Raw genomic sequence first — 12,220 nt, 5'->3', positions numbered from 1 at the left:
ATTATTAGTGTGTAAGCGAGCGGTAAGTGTGGACCGGTGGCTACTACTGCTGCTGGACGGAAGGACATTAACTAGTGGAGCAAGCCTCTTGGCCCAGGCTGCATACCGGTTTCGGCGAGGCAGAGCGTGTGATATACACATACTTTCCCATCTCTGATGGCTGCTGATGGCGATTTGATTCGGTGGTGATCGTTTATCTACTAAGCTTTCTCGAACGTTTTCCATCATTATCAACTGTTCTTTCGTCAACCATGTGTGCATGCATGTCACTGTCGATGTGTGTGTGTGTGGGTGTGTGTATTTGTGTGGATGTTTTTTCTTTCTTAAACTAAATGCGACTCCCACGCCAACCAACCCTTCTCCCTGCTAGCCTTCCAATCGTATTATTAGTGATAAGTGTTTTAGGATGCTAAGGAAAAGGAAAAATCAAGTTGTTGTAACAGAAGATAATCCCTGAGATTGTGACGACGGCCTGCCCCTTTGGGAGGAAGAAGAAGCACGGTTAGAAATGAAACATTGTTCCAAATCGCTAATCAATCAATCAATCGAACGTTGGAGAAAAATAAAGATATGGTTTGTACTAAAATACTTGGCATTCGTTTCTTTTTTCTGACACAACTATCTGAACCGAAATCAAACAGAAGACAGTAAGAATTCCCAGCCACCCAACACTCATGGTATCATTCTGCGTCATTTTGTGGTCCTTCACTGTAATCGTGGGGCAACGTGCTTACACTCCTCTGAATCAGTTCTAAGATACTATCACGTTGATCGTATCCTTATGCCACAATGGCCTTCTCACTGTTGTGATTAAGACAGTCGATTAAGACGTTGGGAAAGAGTAATCTTACGTCTAAACGAAAGTCAGCTACCCGGAATTCCAGCTGTTCCGCGGACGCTCTATGCTTGCACGTGAGAACGTACCACGGACTAGCATTGAACTGGATAGAGCACGTGATTGAGCAACTCCACTTATCCAAACGCAGTTCGAGCTTAATGCCAAGGGCGAACCACCGGATAAGTGTTGTCTGTCGGACCTTTTCAGACGACAAACAGAATGTGACCAAATCCCCACAGCTCACGTGAGTTAAGAAATTTGCGTAAAAAAGTCTCAAGTATATCACTTTGCGCCTTCAAGAGAAAAAAATGATTAAGATGTCCCTATGAACTGGACACGGAAAAGGAATAGAAAGTTACATCATCACGACTCGATTGAAGTAATCTTTGATTGGGTTCTTCTTTTTTCCGTCTGGCTCAAACTCCCAGCCCAAGGTGAGGTATCGAAGAAAGCTCGGCTGTTCTCTAGCATCCTTCAAATGTCTTAACTATACACACATTCAGTGCATCTAGAAGCCTTTGAAATGTACCGGAATGTTTTCCATTACGTCCCGACGCCAGCTCTCTAACTTTCTCGTGTTACGTCAGTCAAACATTGGAAACGATGTATTTTAAGAATGTAGGAAAGAAGGCAGATCCCATGTATCCACTGATTGATAAATTCAAACATTTTTGTACATACTTTAACATTTGAATAGTTAAGCAACCATATGGATTAATTCTCTTAGGTATGAGTAGGTATTGCATGTAAGAAAGTTTACCAAACTAGTGGTATAACGCATATGAGTTACGAGCCTACGAGGTCAACACAAAATGGCTTCATCTGAGCGCAAGTTTTCCGCAAACTTCTCGGTACGTTGGGCAACGATAGAAAATCGTAATTCAAGCGCCAACACTCGGCCTGCAACAAAGGTATGTTTGTTTTCGCAAGTCCTGCTGCGTGGCGTGCTGCTGCGAGCAAGTCTCACCCTACCCTCCCTCCATAACATCTGGCGCCCAGACGAGGATGTGAGAGAGTGGCTCGAAACATCGTGTTATCATACTAGGGCCTACGTAATCCCAGGCCAGTGTCAAAGCCAACCAAACTTGCTCAATAACCCGGGTATGCACGTACTATCAACATTACTAATCCATTACGCACATGCTATCGCATTGACCCGAGATGAGGATGTGTCTATCGTTCTTGGCAATCCACGGTGCACAGCATTGCAAATTCAGTGATGCTGCTGCTGTTAAGCACCAGGAAAGAATTTCAATACGCACGTGAGGAAAAGGAACGTACTGCACTACCCGTCCACGGCGAATGCGAGAGTGATTGACAACGACCATCTGTTGCTCAGGGAGTTTGATGAGCTACGCCAACCGAGCACGTGGCTTTCAGCAATGCCGACGGAGCCTTATGATGCCAACGACCGACGCATAGCCCTGCCCTGGCCTTGATGTTCACATCGCTGCACAGGATAGACTAGAGTTGAGGATTTTCTCCCCAAAAACATCCCGTTGATCAGCCCACGGTTCCATTTTGGTCTTGTTATTTACTGCTCAATGCTCCCTCCCCCACCGATGATTTTACACTCGTGCCTTTTCCTCGTATGCACGAGCTTCAGCAATGCAAATTTTGGCTGAATTAGGGTAATTTGTTTAAAATAAGCACGTGCTAGGATGTTGGAAAGTATTTTTGTTTGCTAGTATTTTGGGGAAACTAACACGTGTGGAGCGAGAAGAGGAGTTCCCAAATAATAAACGAAAATAAGACGAAATTTTGGAAACTGAATCGAGGATTACCTGGTACACAAAAGAAATCTTCTGCAGTGGAATTATTTATCTAAAACGAATATTCAAGAAACAAATGAGAATAGTCCAAATCCCATGTCTGTAGCCTATAGGTACGGTGCGTAACACGTTTCGAAACATATTGCCCTAATCCGCAACCGAAAATGTCAAACCACTGGTGTACTCCAGTCTCGTTAGTGCGACTGGTATTGGCATAAAAGTGCAGAACGCTGTTACGCAAACTTCCTGCCTGGGCTGCATGTGTCCCTTACCAGGCAAAAGTTCTTATATGGCATCAGTAAAGGTCACATTCTGCATGAACGATCAAACTAAGCCGATAGCTACTGGTGTCGATTTCAGGATCGACCAAACGAAATATTGCTGCGTAAAATACATCGTATAAGGGTATGTTATGTAATCACAGAGAGTCGATGGGATGTAAAAGGGAAAGAATGAACGTGGGCATTACGTTGAACGAGGCATCGGTTTTATTTTCGCTATAAACAGTCGTGCGGCATGGCACATCATGCGCTTGTTGAGAATCATTCGGTTTTTCAGTTTCAGTAAAGAGCATTTTACGGCACGTGGTAAGGTAAATCATTACTACAATGTGTTGAGATTGCACGAGAGAGAAAATATCACTTTCTAGCTGCATGGTGCTTTGATTCCTATTCTCCAGAATCTAGAACAACTTAATCCGAGAGCAACACCTGGATGACGGATTCGATGACCTTCAGGTCGGCCAGGATGCTCATATGGTCGGCCCCAGGAAACTCTTTGGTGTAGATGGGTTGCTTCTGCTGCATTGTCCAATGCTTGCAGGCTTCCAGTGAGCGGCTGTTGACGGTACCATCTCCATCACCCATCACCAGTACGGGTGTACCACTGAAGTCGTACGATTTTTGGTAATCCAAGCTACCGAAGACAAATAAGAATAGGCTAGTTGAAAAACTCAAGCCATAACCGTGATGAGTGGTGGTCAGGTGTGGTACTTACGATTCGACCGTATTGATGTGACTACCGTAGAAACAGTGCAACTCCACACCGGGAGCAGTAAAGTTCATCGTGAACGGTAGCGTATCTTTGCGCATTTCCCATCCACTCGGTACATCGAGATCAGTGAAGAAATCTTGCAACTGTGCCATCGTGTACGTGCGGGCCTGTGTACGGGCGAGCACCTCGTTTGGTTTCCAGAACAATGGTGATGGTAGTAGCCAGGCCAGGGAAGGATTGGTAATCTGTTCGGCACGCATCACTTTGCCACTCAACGCAAACGCGCCCAAATCATCCCCAATGGCGTACACCTTCAGTGCTTTGACACTGCCAGCCCATGCACCAGCCAACGAGATAATCCGTCGAACGTACTTGGCCTTCCAGTCGGCGGTTTGCATCTGTAGAAAGTGCAGCGTCATCGGGGCACCCATACTGTGAACGATGAACGTTACCGGAACTTCGTTGTTCAGAGTGTACGTTTGTTCAACAAGGAATTTTAGCGCCAAGAAATATTCTTTGTGCTCGTCTGTAGGACGAGATAATGAGAGCGGGGAGAGGAGAAAGCAAGCAAAGAAACATCAGTACATCGCAATCACCAGCCCTAGACAGTAATGCATCTTACTTGGCCCTTTACGGAAGTCATACGGTGCGCCTACAATGGACTTATCCCGGATGTAGCCGTTCGCGACCATTGCATTCGCTATGTTGACAAAGTACGCTCCAACGGTGGCGTGCGAAGGGTCCAACCACTCGACTGTCTCGGACTGACCAAAGCCAGGAATGCGCGTCACTACGCCCGGGGAGTTGCGAGTTGTACGCGTCACATTATTGTACTCGAGGCGAATGTTATCGATCCAGCAATCGATCACCAGTGGCATCAGGAGCTCCTTGTTCAGCCAGAGATTGAAGAAGGTGGTAGTTTGCTTCTGGCACAGGAAGGACACCTTGCTGGGTTTGTCTATCATCGCATCCATCTGACTTCCGCCATCACCGGGCACTGCAAACGAAGGTGGAGACAATGGAAAGTTTAGATCGGTGCCCCTGCTTCGCATTCTTCCATCACAGCAGGAGCCGTCGTAAACAACGCCAAAGGCAGTCGTCGTCATCGGTGGCATCGGAGTGTCTCCCCACGACCCGGGTGACGGTCGATCGAACGGAAACTTTGCCCTCGAATCGTACGACCGCGAAGCACGAGCGTCGTGCGCCATCGTTTACGCAAATTTACTTGTTTTTCGTTTGTCTCTCTCCAATCAACCAGCGCGAACCAGCGGACCATTATCTGTGCGTACGCTCGTGTGCTGGTACTTTGATAAGCTTGTCCTTCCAAGCTGATCGAGCGAGCGCGTCAATCCGTCTGGCGTCCCATATTCCGATGCGTCACGGATGGAAATAAGCCAACTTACCGAAGATAACTGGTGATAGCTTGTGGTCACCTTCTGGTCGCAGCAGGTTTTCATACTTTTCGAAGATTCGTTTCAACTCTCGCAGGTATTTGCCTCCGTGGTTGAAAAACACGCCCGTACTTCCGGGGCAACGGGATGCCACCAGCAGAGAGATGATAATTACGAACGATTGAAATCGCATGATGCTAAAGGTAGAACGCGGAGACCACCGAGAACCTTCGCCGTAAAGAAGTTCTGGGTACTGCAGTCGATCGATCGAAACGGCGCCACACGACAAACACACAAACGCGCGACACAGAAGACCGAAACTGGCTGACTTGGTTTTCACAAACTTTGCTGCGTAAGCGAAAGTGGCCACCGCGGACAGAGGCTAGAACGAATTACGCTTCTCGACCTTTTTCGGCTTCCTCGATGCGGGCAAATTGATAACGCGACGACGCCGGGAGTTGTTTTGATCTCTGCGGCGTGCCATCACACTCACACAGACTCACAGAACTGTCAAACAAAAACAGTGCGCCTGTCACCGATTCAAAAACAGCGTCCGCGCCGGCTTTCCTTTTTTTGTAGTGCTGAACGATGGAGGAACAGTTGAACGACGTGAAAAAGGATATCATTGTCGGGATTGTCGAGTGCAACAAGCGGGGGTTGATGCACTGCGCCAAATGGCTGGCCGAACTCAACCACGGGCTTTCCGAGACGAGCGTCGATCTGCGGGAGGCACCGTTCCAAAACATGCACTCCGGAATCGCAACAGCCGAGTACGACGATTACGTCCTGGCCAAGAGCTACTTCGATGTGCAGGAGTACGACCGTTCCGCGTACTTCACACGCAACTGCACCTCGCCGGTACCGAAGTTTCTGCACATTTACGCCACGTACATGTCGAAGGAAAAGAAACGGCTGGACAACATGACCGATAGTTCCGTCGTCAGCACGACGAAGCATGTGAAGGATTTTGCGGATCTGCTCACGACGCTCCGCACCGAACATAGCCAGAAACAGCTGGACGGGTACTGCCTCTATCTGTACGGAGTGATACTGAAAAAGCTGGATCTAAACGATATGGCAGTCCAGGTGTTCGTGGAGGCCGTTAATGCGGAACCGACGCTGTGGAGTGCCTGGATCGAGCTTGCCCCGCTGGTCACCGGGAAGGCCATTTTACACAAACTGGACCTCCCGAAGCATTGGATGAAGCAAATCTTCATCGGGTACACCTATATCGAGCTGTTCTTGAATGATGAAGGCATCCGAGTATTCGACAAGCTGCAGGCGAAGGGATTCGGCAAGTGTGTTTTCATACCGACACAGCTGGCCATCGCGTTCTCGAACAAACGGGACGTGGATCGGTCGATCGAGATCTTTCAGCATCTGCAAGACATCGATCCATACCGGCTGGACAACCTAGATTCCTACTCTAACCTGCTGTTTGTGAAGGATATGAAAACGGAAATGTCCCATCTGGCGCACAAGGTGATCGAAATCAACAAGTACAGCCCGGAAACGTGCTGTGTCGTCGGTAATTACTACAGCATACGGGCGGATCATTATAAGGCTGTCATGTACTTCCAACGGGCGTTGAAGCTAAATCCTCGATACCTTTCCGCCTGGACACTGATGGGGCACGAGTTCATGGAGATGAAAAACACTAACGCGGCCATTCAAAGCTACCGCCAGGCAGTGGGTAAGTGCCGGTGCCGGCGTTGACTACCAGGCATGTGTGCTAACATTCTCGCTATGTTCCATGATCGCTATCTTTTGCAGAGGTCAACAAGCGGGATTTCCGTGCATGGTATGGTTTGGGGCAGGCGTACGAGATTCTCAAGATGCCGTTCTATAGCTTACATTACTACAAGGCAGCCCAAACGCTGCGACCCTTCGATAGTCGGATGCTGGTGGCGCTTGGAGAAACCTACGAAAAGCTCGATAAGGACCATGATGCGATCAAGTGCTACATGAAGGCGTATGAAGTGGGCGATATCGAGGGTATGGCGATGTTCAGTTTGGCCAAACTGTACGAAAAACAAGGCGAGACGGAGAAGGCAATCCAAGCGTACATGAGCTTCTGCTCGGAAGAAAACTTGGTTTCTGATAAGGCATCACTGTGCCACGCGTACCTGACGCTAGCCACCTACTACGATAAACACGACGATATCGATAAGGCAAAACACTTTGCCTATAAATGCCTGGACTACGAGGATATGAAGCGAGAGGCGGAATCGCTGCTCAAAATAATCGCCAGCAAGCGGATACCGACACAACCTCCCGCTACAGACGATGCCAGCAAATCCGGCAAGGAGGGAAACCCCGAACAGCAGCCGGATAGTGATGCAACAGAGCCTTTCGCTGATGATATGGACATGGATGAAACCAACGTGGCCCCGCCAACGAGTATGGTAGATTTGGTGATGAACCAACAGCCTGCGCAAGAACCTACAGATATTCCCGAGTACCAGATGGAAGAATCTTTTGATATAAATGAATAGTAGAAAAATAAGTATTGTTAATTAAAATACAATTTCCATAAACCCGGGCGGTCACTTCAAACGGTTTCAGTCGATTTTTGTCAGCTGGTTGCTTAGCAACGTGAAACCAGCAACAAATAGACTTTCCCTCACGGTTCGGCGTGCTATGATAGCCGTCAGTGTTTCAACTGGCGTCCGTGACAACGAACCGAGTTGGCCAGAATGCTACGCGGTGGAAGTACAACTGCCTTTTTGTGTGAGGAACAATCCAAGTTTATCTACGATCGTATTGCCATCGTTGAGAAACATTTCGGTGAGCTGTGCGAGGCCTTTGCCGAGTACACCCGCAAGGTGGCCCGGGTGCGAGATAAAGCGGATGAGTTGGCCCACGCCACGCAGGACTACTGCGATGCGGAAAAATACAACGGAACGCTCGCCACTGCCCTCTCAAGTCTGGCGAAGGCGGTTACTTTGATCGGCGATTTCCACGATTGTCGCGTGAAGCGCTTGGAGACGCGCATCGTGTCCGAGCTGGGCCAGTACGAAACCGTGTGTAAGCAATGTAAGGATGGGGTAAAGGAAGCGTTACAGGGCCGCGATAAAGATCTGGCAAAACGGAAGCAGCTAGAACAGAGCAAACCGCGTAACAGTCGTGGCGCCAGGCGTAACGCCAATGACACGGAAATGATCAAGTCTACTCTGGAGGTGGAGAAATCGCTTAAAGGTATCGAGACGTTCGTTGAACGATTCGAAAAACAAAAGTTACGGGATGTAAAAGAATTGCTACTGAATTTCGTAATGATCGAACTGAAAATGCACGCGCAAGCGGTAGAGGTTCTTTCAGCCACCTATCAGGACATTAGTGATATCGATGAGAGCAAGGATCTTCAGGTAGGCAGTACTGTCGAAATTCAAATTAATGCTTTTCTGCTAACCTTAATGCTTCTCGCTAATGTTTGATGTACCCCTAATGCTTACCACCGCAATGAAAGGGTGTACACAAGGAACTCAAGCGCCAGAATCGGGTAACTTGAAAGAAAATGGACTTGTACTCCTTTTTACCACCTTCATTCCCTATTTGACTACCTTTACTAACTTCGTGTCCTTTTGCAATCTATATAGCAATTTAAGAAATACCTCCAAAGGGACACGATACCGGACCGTTACTTTCTGCAGCGCATCAAATCGCAGTCTATGGGTGCTCTAAATGCCACTCTGGCTGGGTTTTCGGCAGGCCGTAAAAACAAAAGCCTGAGCTCCAATTCGCTTAACTCGTCACAGGAACAGGAACCGGAACAGGCCGTAGATCAGCAGGTTGCCCAAAGGAGTACCACAAGACGAATTAACCGTACAGCGGTGCAACAATCGATAGAATCTCTGGTAAGATTATGCAAAACGTTTTCCCAGAGCCTTATAGCAATTCCATTTCTTCTACTTTCTCTATCGAAAGGACTCCATGAAACGTGATTTGTCCACGGAATCCAAATCTTCATCGGACGATGATGACGATGATGATAGCGAGATTAGCGAAACCGAAACAGATGACCAATCGGATACTCATGTGAAGCACCCGAGAGTAGGCGGACCATCCGGATCTTCTGAGACTGGAAAAAAGAGTCAAGTGGATACTTCGTTCAAAATCATCAAACTAAAAGATTATAAACCGTAACAATATCCCACACTCACGGTGTTTCTCCCGGATCTTCATCGCCACGGCTATTGAAATTATCTGTAGCATAGCAACCAGCACTGTTGAATCGAAGAGTCCCCAACATCTTCTCTGCGTAGCATATGTGAACTTCATGTATGGAATCACCCAGTTGCGTTTACTGCTTTATTATTCCGTTGCTATGAGAGCGAGGCGACGTTTGGTTACACGAGTAACGGGGAAAAACGATTAACTTATTTGATTGCCCGTGTATTGATTTATTCCTTGGTAGTGCTTACATTACATTAAAAAAGAGTAAATATTCTACCAACGTAGGTGCTCGTGTTACTTCCAATGAAATTATCAAACAAATGCATATCTGGATCTGCGCTCTACACACCCTTCTCGGAGCCAATGTTTGAATGTTGAGACTCAAATTGTAGGGGGTGCTAAAAGGATTTTTTTTTTTTTCGAAATAATAGTAAACGCCCCATTCTCGAATCATTATGCCTAGGTGCTCTATCGTGCTTTGCCAGGGAAAAGGATGCGATTATTTTTAAAAATCTCTAACGAGAAGACACGAAATGTTCCACTTCTAGTTAGCATACTCGAGAGCCACGATAGTGCTTATTTATCCTGTCCCTCGACACCGGCCTGCTGCATCAGATCGGCGATATTCTTCTCGAGATCGTCTATCCTGGTTCCCATGTCGTCGATTCGCGAAATGATTTGGTCGGACATGGTCTGGAACTTATCTTGCACGTTTTGCAGAAGATTTTGAACCTGCAGCCGGGAACCGAAGAAACAGGAATTATGAAAGGGCTCCAGGCAATCGACGACCGGGAAGGCGTTCTAGTGAACTACGAGTACTCACATAAACGGTCAATTCTTGCATGTTTTTTGGGTCCACATTGCTGTTTAGCGAATAGTTTTGCTCTGCGTCGCTGTCGATCTCGGATTTTGCATCGGCCATCGTGACAAGGATCTCTGCGGTTTGTTTGGTTCGGGGTCGCTTGTATCTCTCTGGCCAAATAGACCGTTCACTACTAACTGCACCACGTTACTAGCTTCCGGACTGGAATCGTTACAACTCTTTGGATTTTACAGGCCAGGAAAACTCCCACTTTTGCGATCGAATCAACAAACTTCCGCACCCCGTTCCGCCGGTCGAGATTCTTTCCGTACGCCTTTTGTTTTCCTCGATTCTCTAGAGCGCGCGTTCAGGGCCCCGAGTTCAGAACTCGAGATCCGGCGGAAATTTTCTGCTTCTTAACGCGGAAATTGTTTTTTCTGAAATCGAAAAGTTCTCAGGATAATTTAAACTTCCTTCATGTTTCTTCGGATATTTTAAACTTTCTACATGTTTCTTCTCCAATTTATTTACATTCCAGGAAAGGGAGATCGAATTGAATCGAACAAGCTTTCTATTGATCTCTGCAAAGCAATAATCACATGATTAGGTGTTAAACCTGATGCAGAAACGTTGCAAATCGTAGTTACGCTTAGAAAGTATAGAAACTATTTAAATTAGAGTGCTTTACTTGCGACGACTGCCGCCACCACCCGCAAGGATGGTGACGATTCGGATGAAAATGTTTAACGTGTCCATGTAGATCGAAATTGCTCTGGAAAGAGTTCGGAAAACCAATCCAATATTATTTCCCTTGAACTGGAACGGATGCTCGCGGCCAGAAATACTTACGAGTTGACTGGGTCGAAAGGCCGTGGCGCGTACAGAGGATACATTTCGGCTCGTTTCACTATCTTTTGCGTGTCGTAAAGTAAGAAACCGCTGAACAGAAGCAGTCCACCGTACAGCGACAGGGAAGCTATTCCGGCTCCTAGGGCCGTTGTGGGGGGCAGCCACATGGACGCCAGCGAAGAAGCGAACACGACTCCCAGTCCGATGGCGAGCGGTCCGCCCATGTACAAGAACTTATCGCTCGGAGCACACACGGCCACCGTGGAAAGTCCTCCAACAACGCCAGCAGTGTACCAGGCAGCCCGGGTAAGGATCGCTCCACCGACGAAGCACATAGGCGCAATGACGGCCCCAAGAATGGCCGAATGTACGGCCCAGGCTACCTGCTTGCTACCGAGGCCTGGACTGTACGGTATCGATTGAGCCACCATGCCCGATCCGATCATCAATGCAAATGTTCCAAGAATCGACTAGTTTGAGGTCAAGAGAAAAAGAAATTTGTCAGTTAACACGATGGATTGCGCGAAGATTCGGTTTTACGGTGCCATACCATCCATCCGTTTCTCGACACTAGACTTAGCATGCGAGGTGATCGGAACACGGCCATTGCACTGGCCGCCGAAATGGCCAAGGAGCCTCCGAAGTACAGGTAGGTGTCCTGAATGCGCTGCTTCACGTACTCCGGCCAGAGGTGTGAGTTCTCCAGCGTACTGGCGCCACTTCCTAGTCCGAGCCCGTAGAAACACAGCGCACCGAGACCAAGGGCAGCACCGCCGGCCAGCGCTCCCTTGCCAATCGCATACGCGTTGGGACCGGGAGGAGCCATGGCACGGTCACGTAGTGACACCCGTTCAGCACGGGTTGTCCAGCTGCTGCTGGATGTTCCGCTGCCCTTCACATCGCGAGCGAATTGCCGAATTGCCTGCTGCTGGCGCACCGGGAACCGCTGAGCAGCGGATTTCAACAGCGTCGGAGTAATCAGCTGCTTACTGCACGCTAGACGCAACATCGTACAACTTTATCTTGCACAATCTGACCTTGAATATATCTGTTAAGTCGGGGAACATGCAATTTATTCGTAAAATTACCACGAAATGATGCAACTCATGCGGAAGATGGACAAATCGGTTCCGCGCTGCACTTACAATTTATTCGTGTTTTGCAGATGTCGCGATAAATCCGATTTCACAATTACTTCAGATAGAATTCCGCAGCTGATTTTGTAGGCACAAAGCTTATTTTTCCTTCGTGAGCTCTTGGATCCGTGTTTTTCGGATCTTGAATTCGGGTTTTTAAAGTTTTGCGTGTTTTGATTCGGGGCGTCGAAGTTTCTCGACCTTCCGGAACGTCATAGCACTCCCTTCAGAAACGACGATGTGGATTATTTTAAATTACTCCCAAA

General features: G+C 47.8%; 5 protein-coding genes across 5 annotated transcripts; 2 read left to right on the top strand and 3 right to left on the bottom strand.

Moving 5' to 3' along the window:
* Nucleotides 1-3,064: 3,064 nt before the first annotated feature.
* Nucleotides 3,065-5,386, bottom strand: LOC125951545 (phospholipase A2 group XV). Its single transcript, XM_049680468.1, has 4 exons — nt 5,007-5,386; nt 4,226-4,600; nt 3,607-4,129; nt 3,065-3,525 (listed from the first exon to the last, which is right to left on the bottom strand). Exons 1-4 carry the CDS (start codon nt 5,185-5,187, stop codon nt 3,303-3,305), a joined length of 1,302 nt encoding a protein of 433 aa, XP_049536425.1. The 5' UTR covers nt 5,188-5,386; the 3' UTR covers nt 3,065-3,302.
* A 137-nt stretch (nt 5,387-5,523) lies between these two features.
* LOC125951541 (cell division cycle protein 23 homolog) lies at nt 5,524-7,533 on the top strand. The gene is made up of 2 exons (XM_049680464.1): nt 5,524-6,687; nt 6,768-7,533. Exons 1-2 carry the CDS (start codon nt 5,583-5,585, stop codon nt 7,487-7,489), a joined length of 1,827 nt encoding a protein of 608 aa, XP_049536421.1. The 5' UTR covers nt 5,524-5,582; the 3' UTR covers nt 7,490-7,533.
* Nucleotides 7,534-7,675: 142 nt separating this feature from the next.
* On the top strand, nt 7,676-9,326 carry LOC125951550 (CBY1-interacting BAR domain-containing protein 1-A). The gene is made up of 4 exons (XM_049680473.1): nt 7,676-8,359; nt 8,461-8,493; nt 8,591-8,848; nt 8,919-9,326. Exons 1-4 carry the CDS (start codon nt 7,691-7,693, stop codon nt 9,135-9,137), a joined length of 1,179 nt encoding a protein of 392 aa, XP_049536430.1. The 5' UTR covers nt 7,676-7,690; the 3' UTR covers nt 9,138-9,326.
* Nucleotides 9,327-9,497: 171 nt separating this feature from the next.
* Nucleotides 9,498-10,312, bottom strand: LOC125951575 (heat shock factor-binding protein 1). The gene is made up of 2 exons (XM_049680502.1): nt 9,991-10,312; nt 9,498-9,899 (listed from the first exon to the last, which is right to left on the bottom strand). The coding sequence occupies exons 1-2, from the start codon at nt 10,087-10,089 to the stop codon at nt 9,744-9,746; spliced, it is 255 nt and encodes an 84-aa protein (XP_049536459.1). The 5' UTR covers nt 10,090-10,312; the 3' UTR covers nt 9,498-9,743.
* A 133-nt stretch (nt 10,313-10,445) lies between these two features.
* Nucleotides 10,446-12,154, bottom strand: LOC125951554 (growth hormone-inducible transmembrane protein-like). The gene is made up of 4 exons (XM_049680477.1): nt 11,964-12,154; nt 11,369-11,866; nt 10,819-11,288; nt 10,446-10,741 (listed from the first exon to the last, which is right to left on the bottom strand). The coding sequence occupies exons 2-4, from the start codon at nt 11,825-11,827 to the stop codon at nt 10,654-10,656; spliced, it is 1,017 nt and encodes a 338-aa protein (XP_049536434.1). The 5' UTR covers nt 11,828-11,866; nt 11,964-12,154; the 3' UTR covers nt 10,446-10,653.
* Between the last annotated feature and the right edge of the window lie 66 nt (nt 12,155-12,220).

This window comes from Anopheles darlingi, chromosome 2, assembly GCF_943734745.1.
Source record: "Anopheles darlingi chromosome 2, idAnoDarlMG_H_01, whole genome shotgun sequence".
Lineage (NCBI taxonomy): Eukaryota > Metazoa > Arthropoda > Insecta > Diptera > Culicidae > Anopheles > Anopheles darlingi.
Note: the sequence above shows the minus strand (reverse complement) of the source record. Positions and strands in the feature narration are given on the sequence as shown.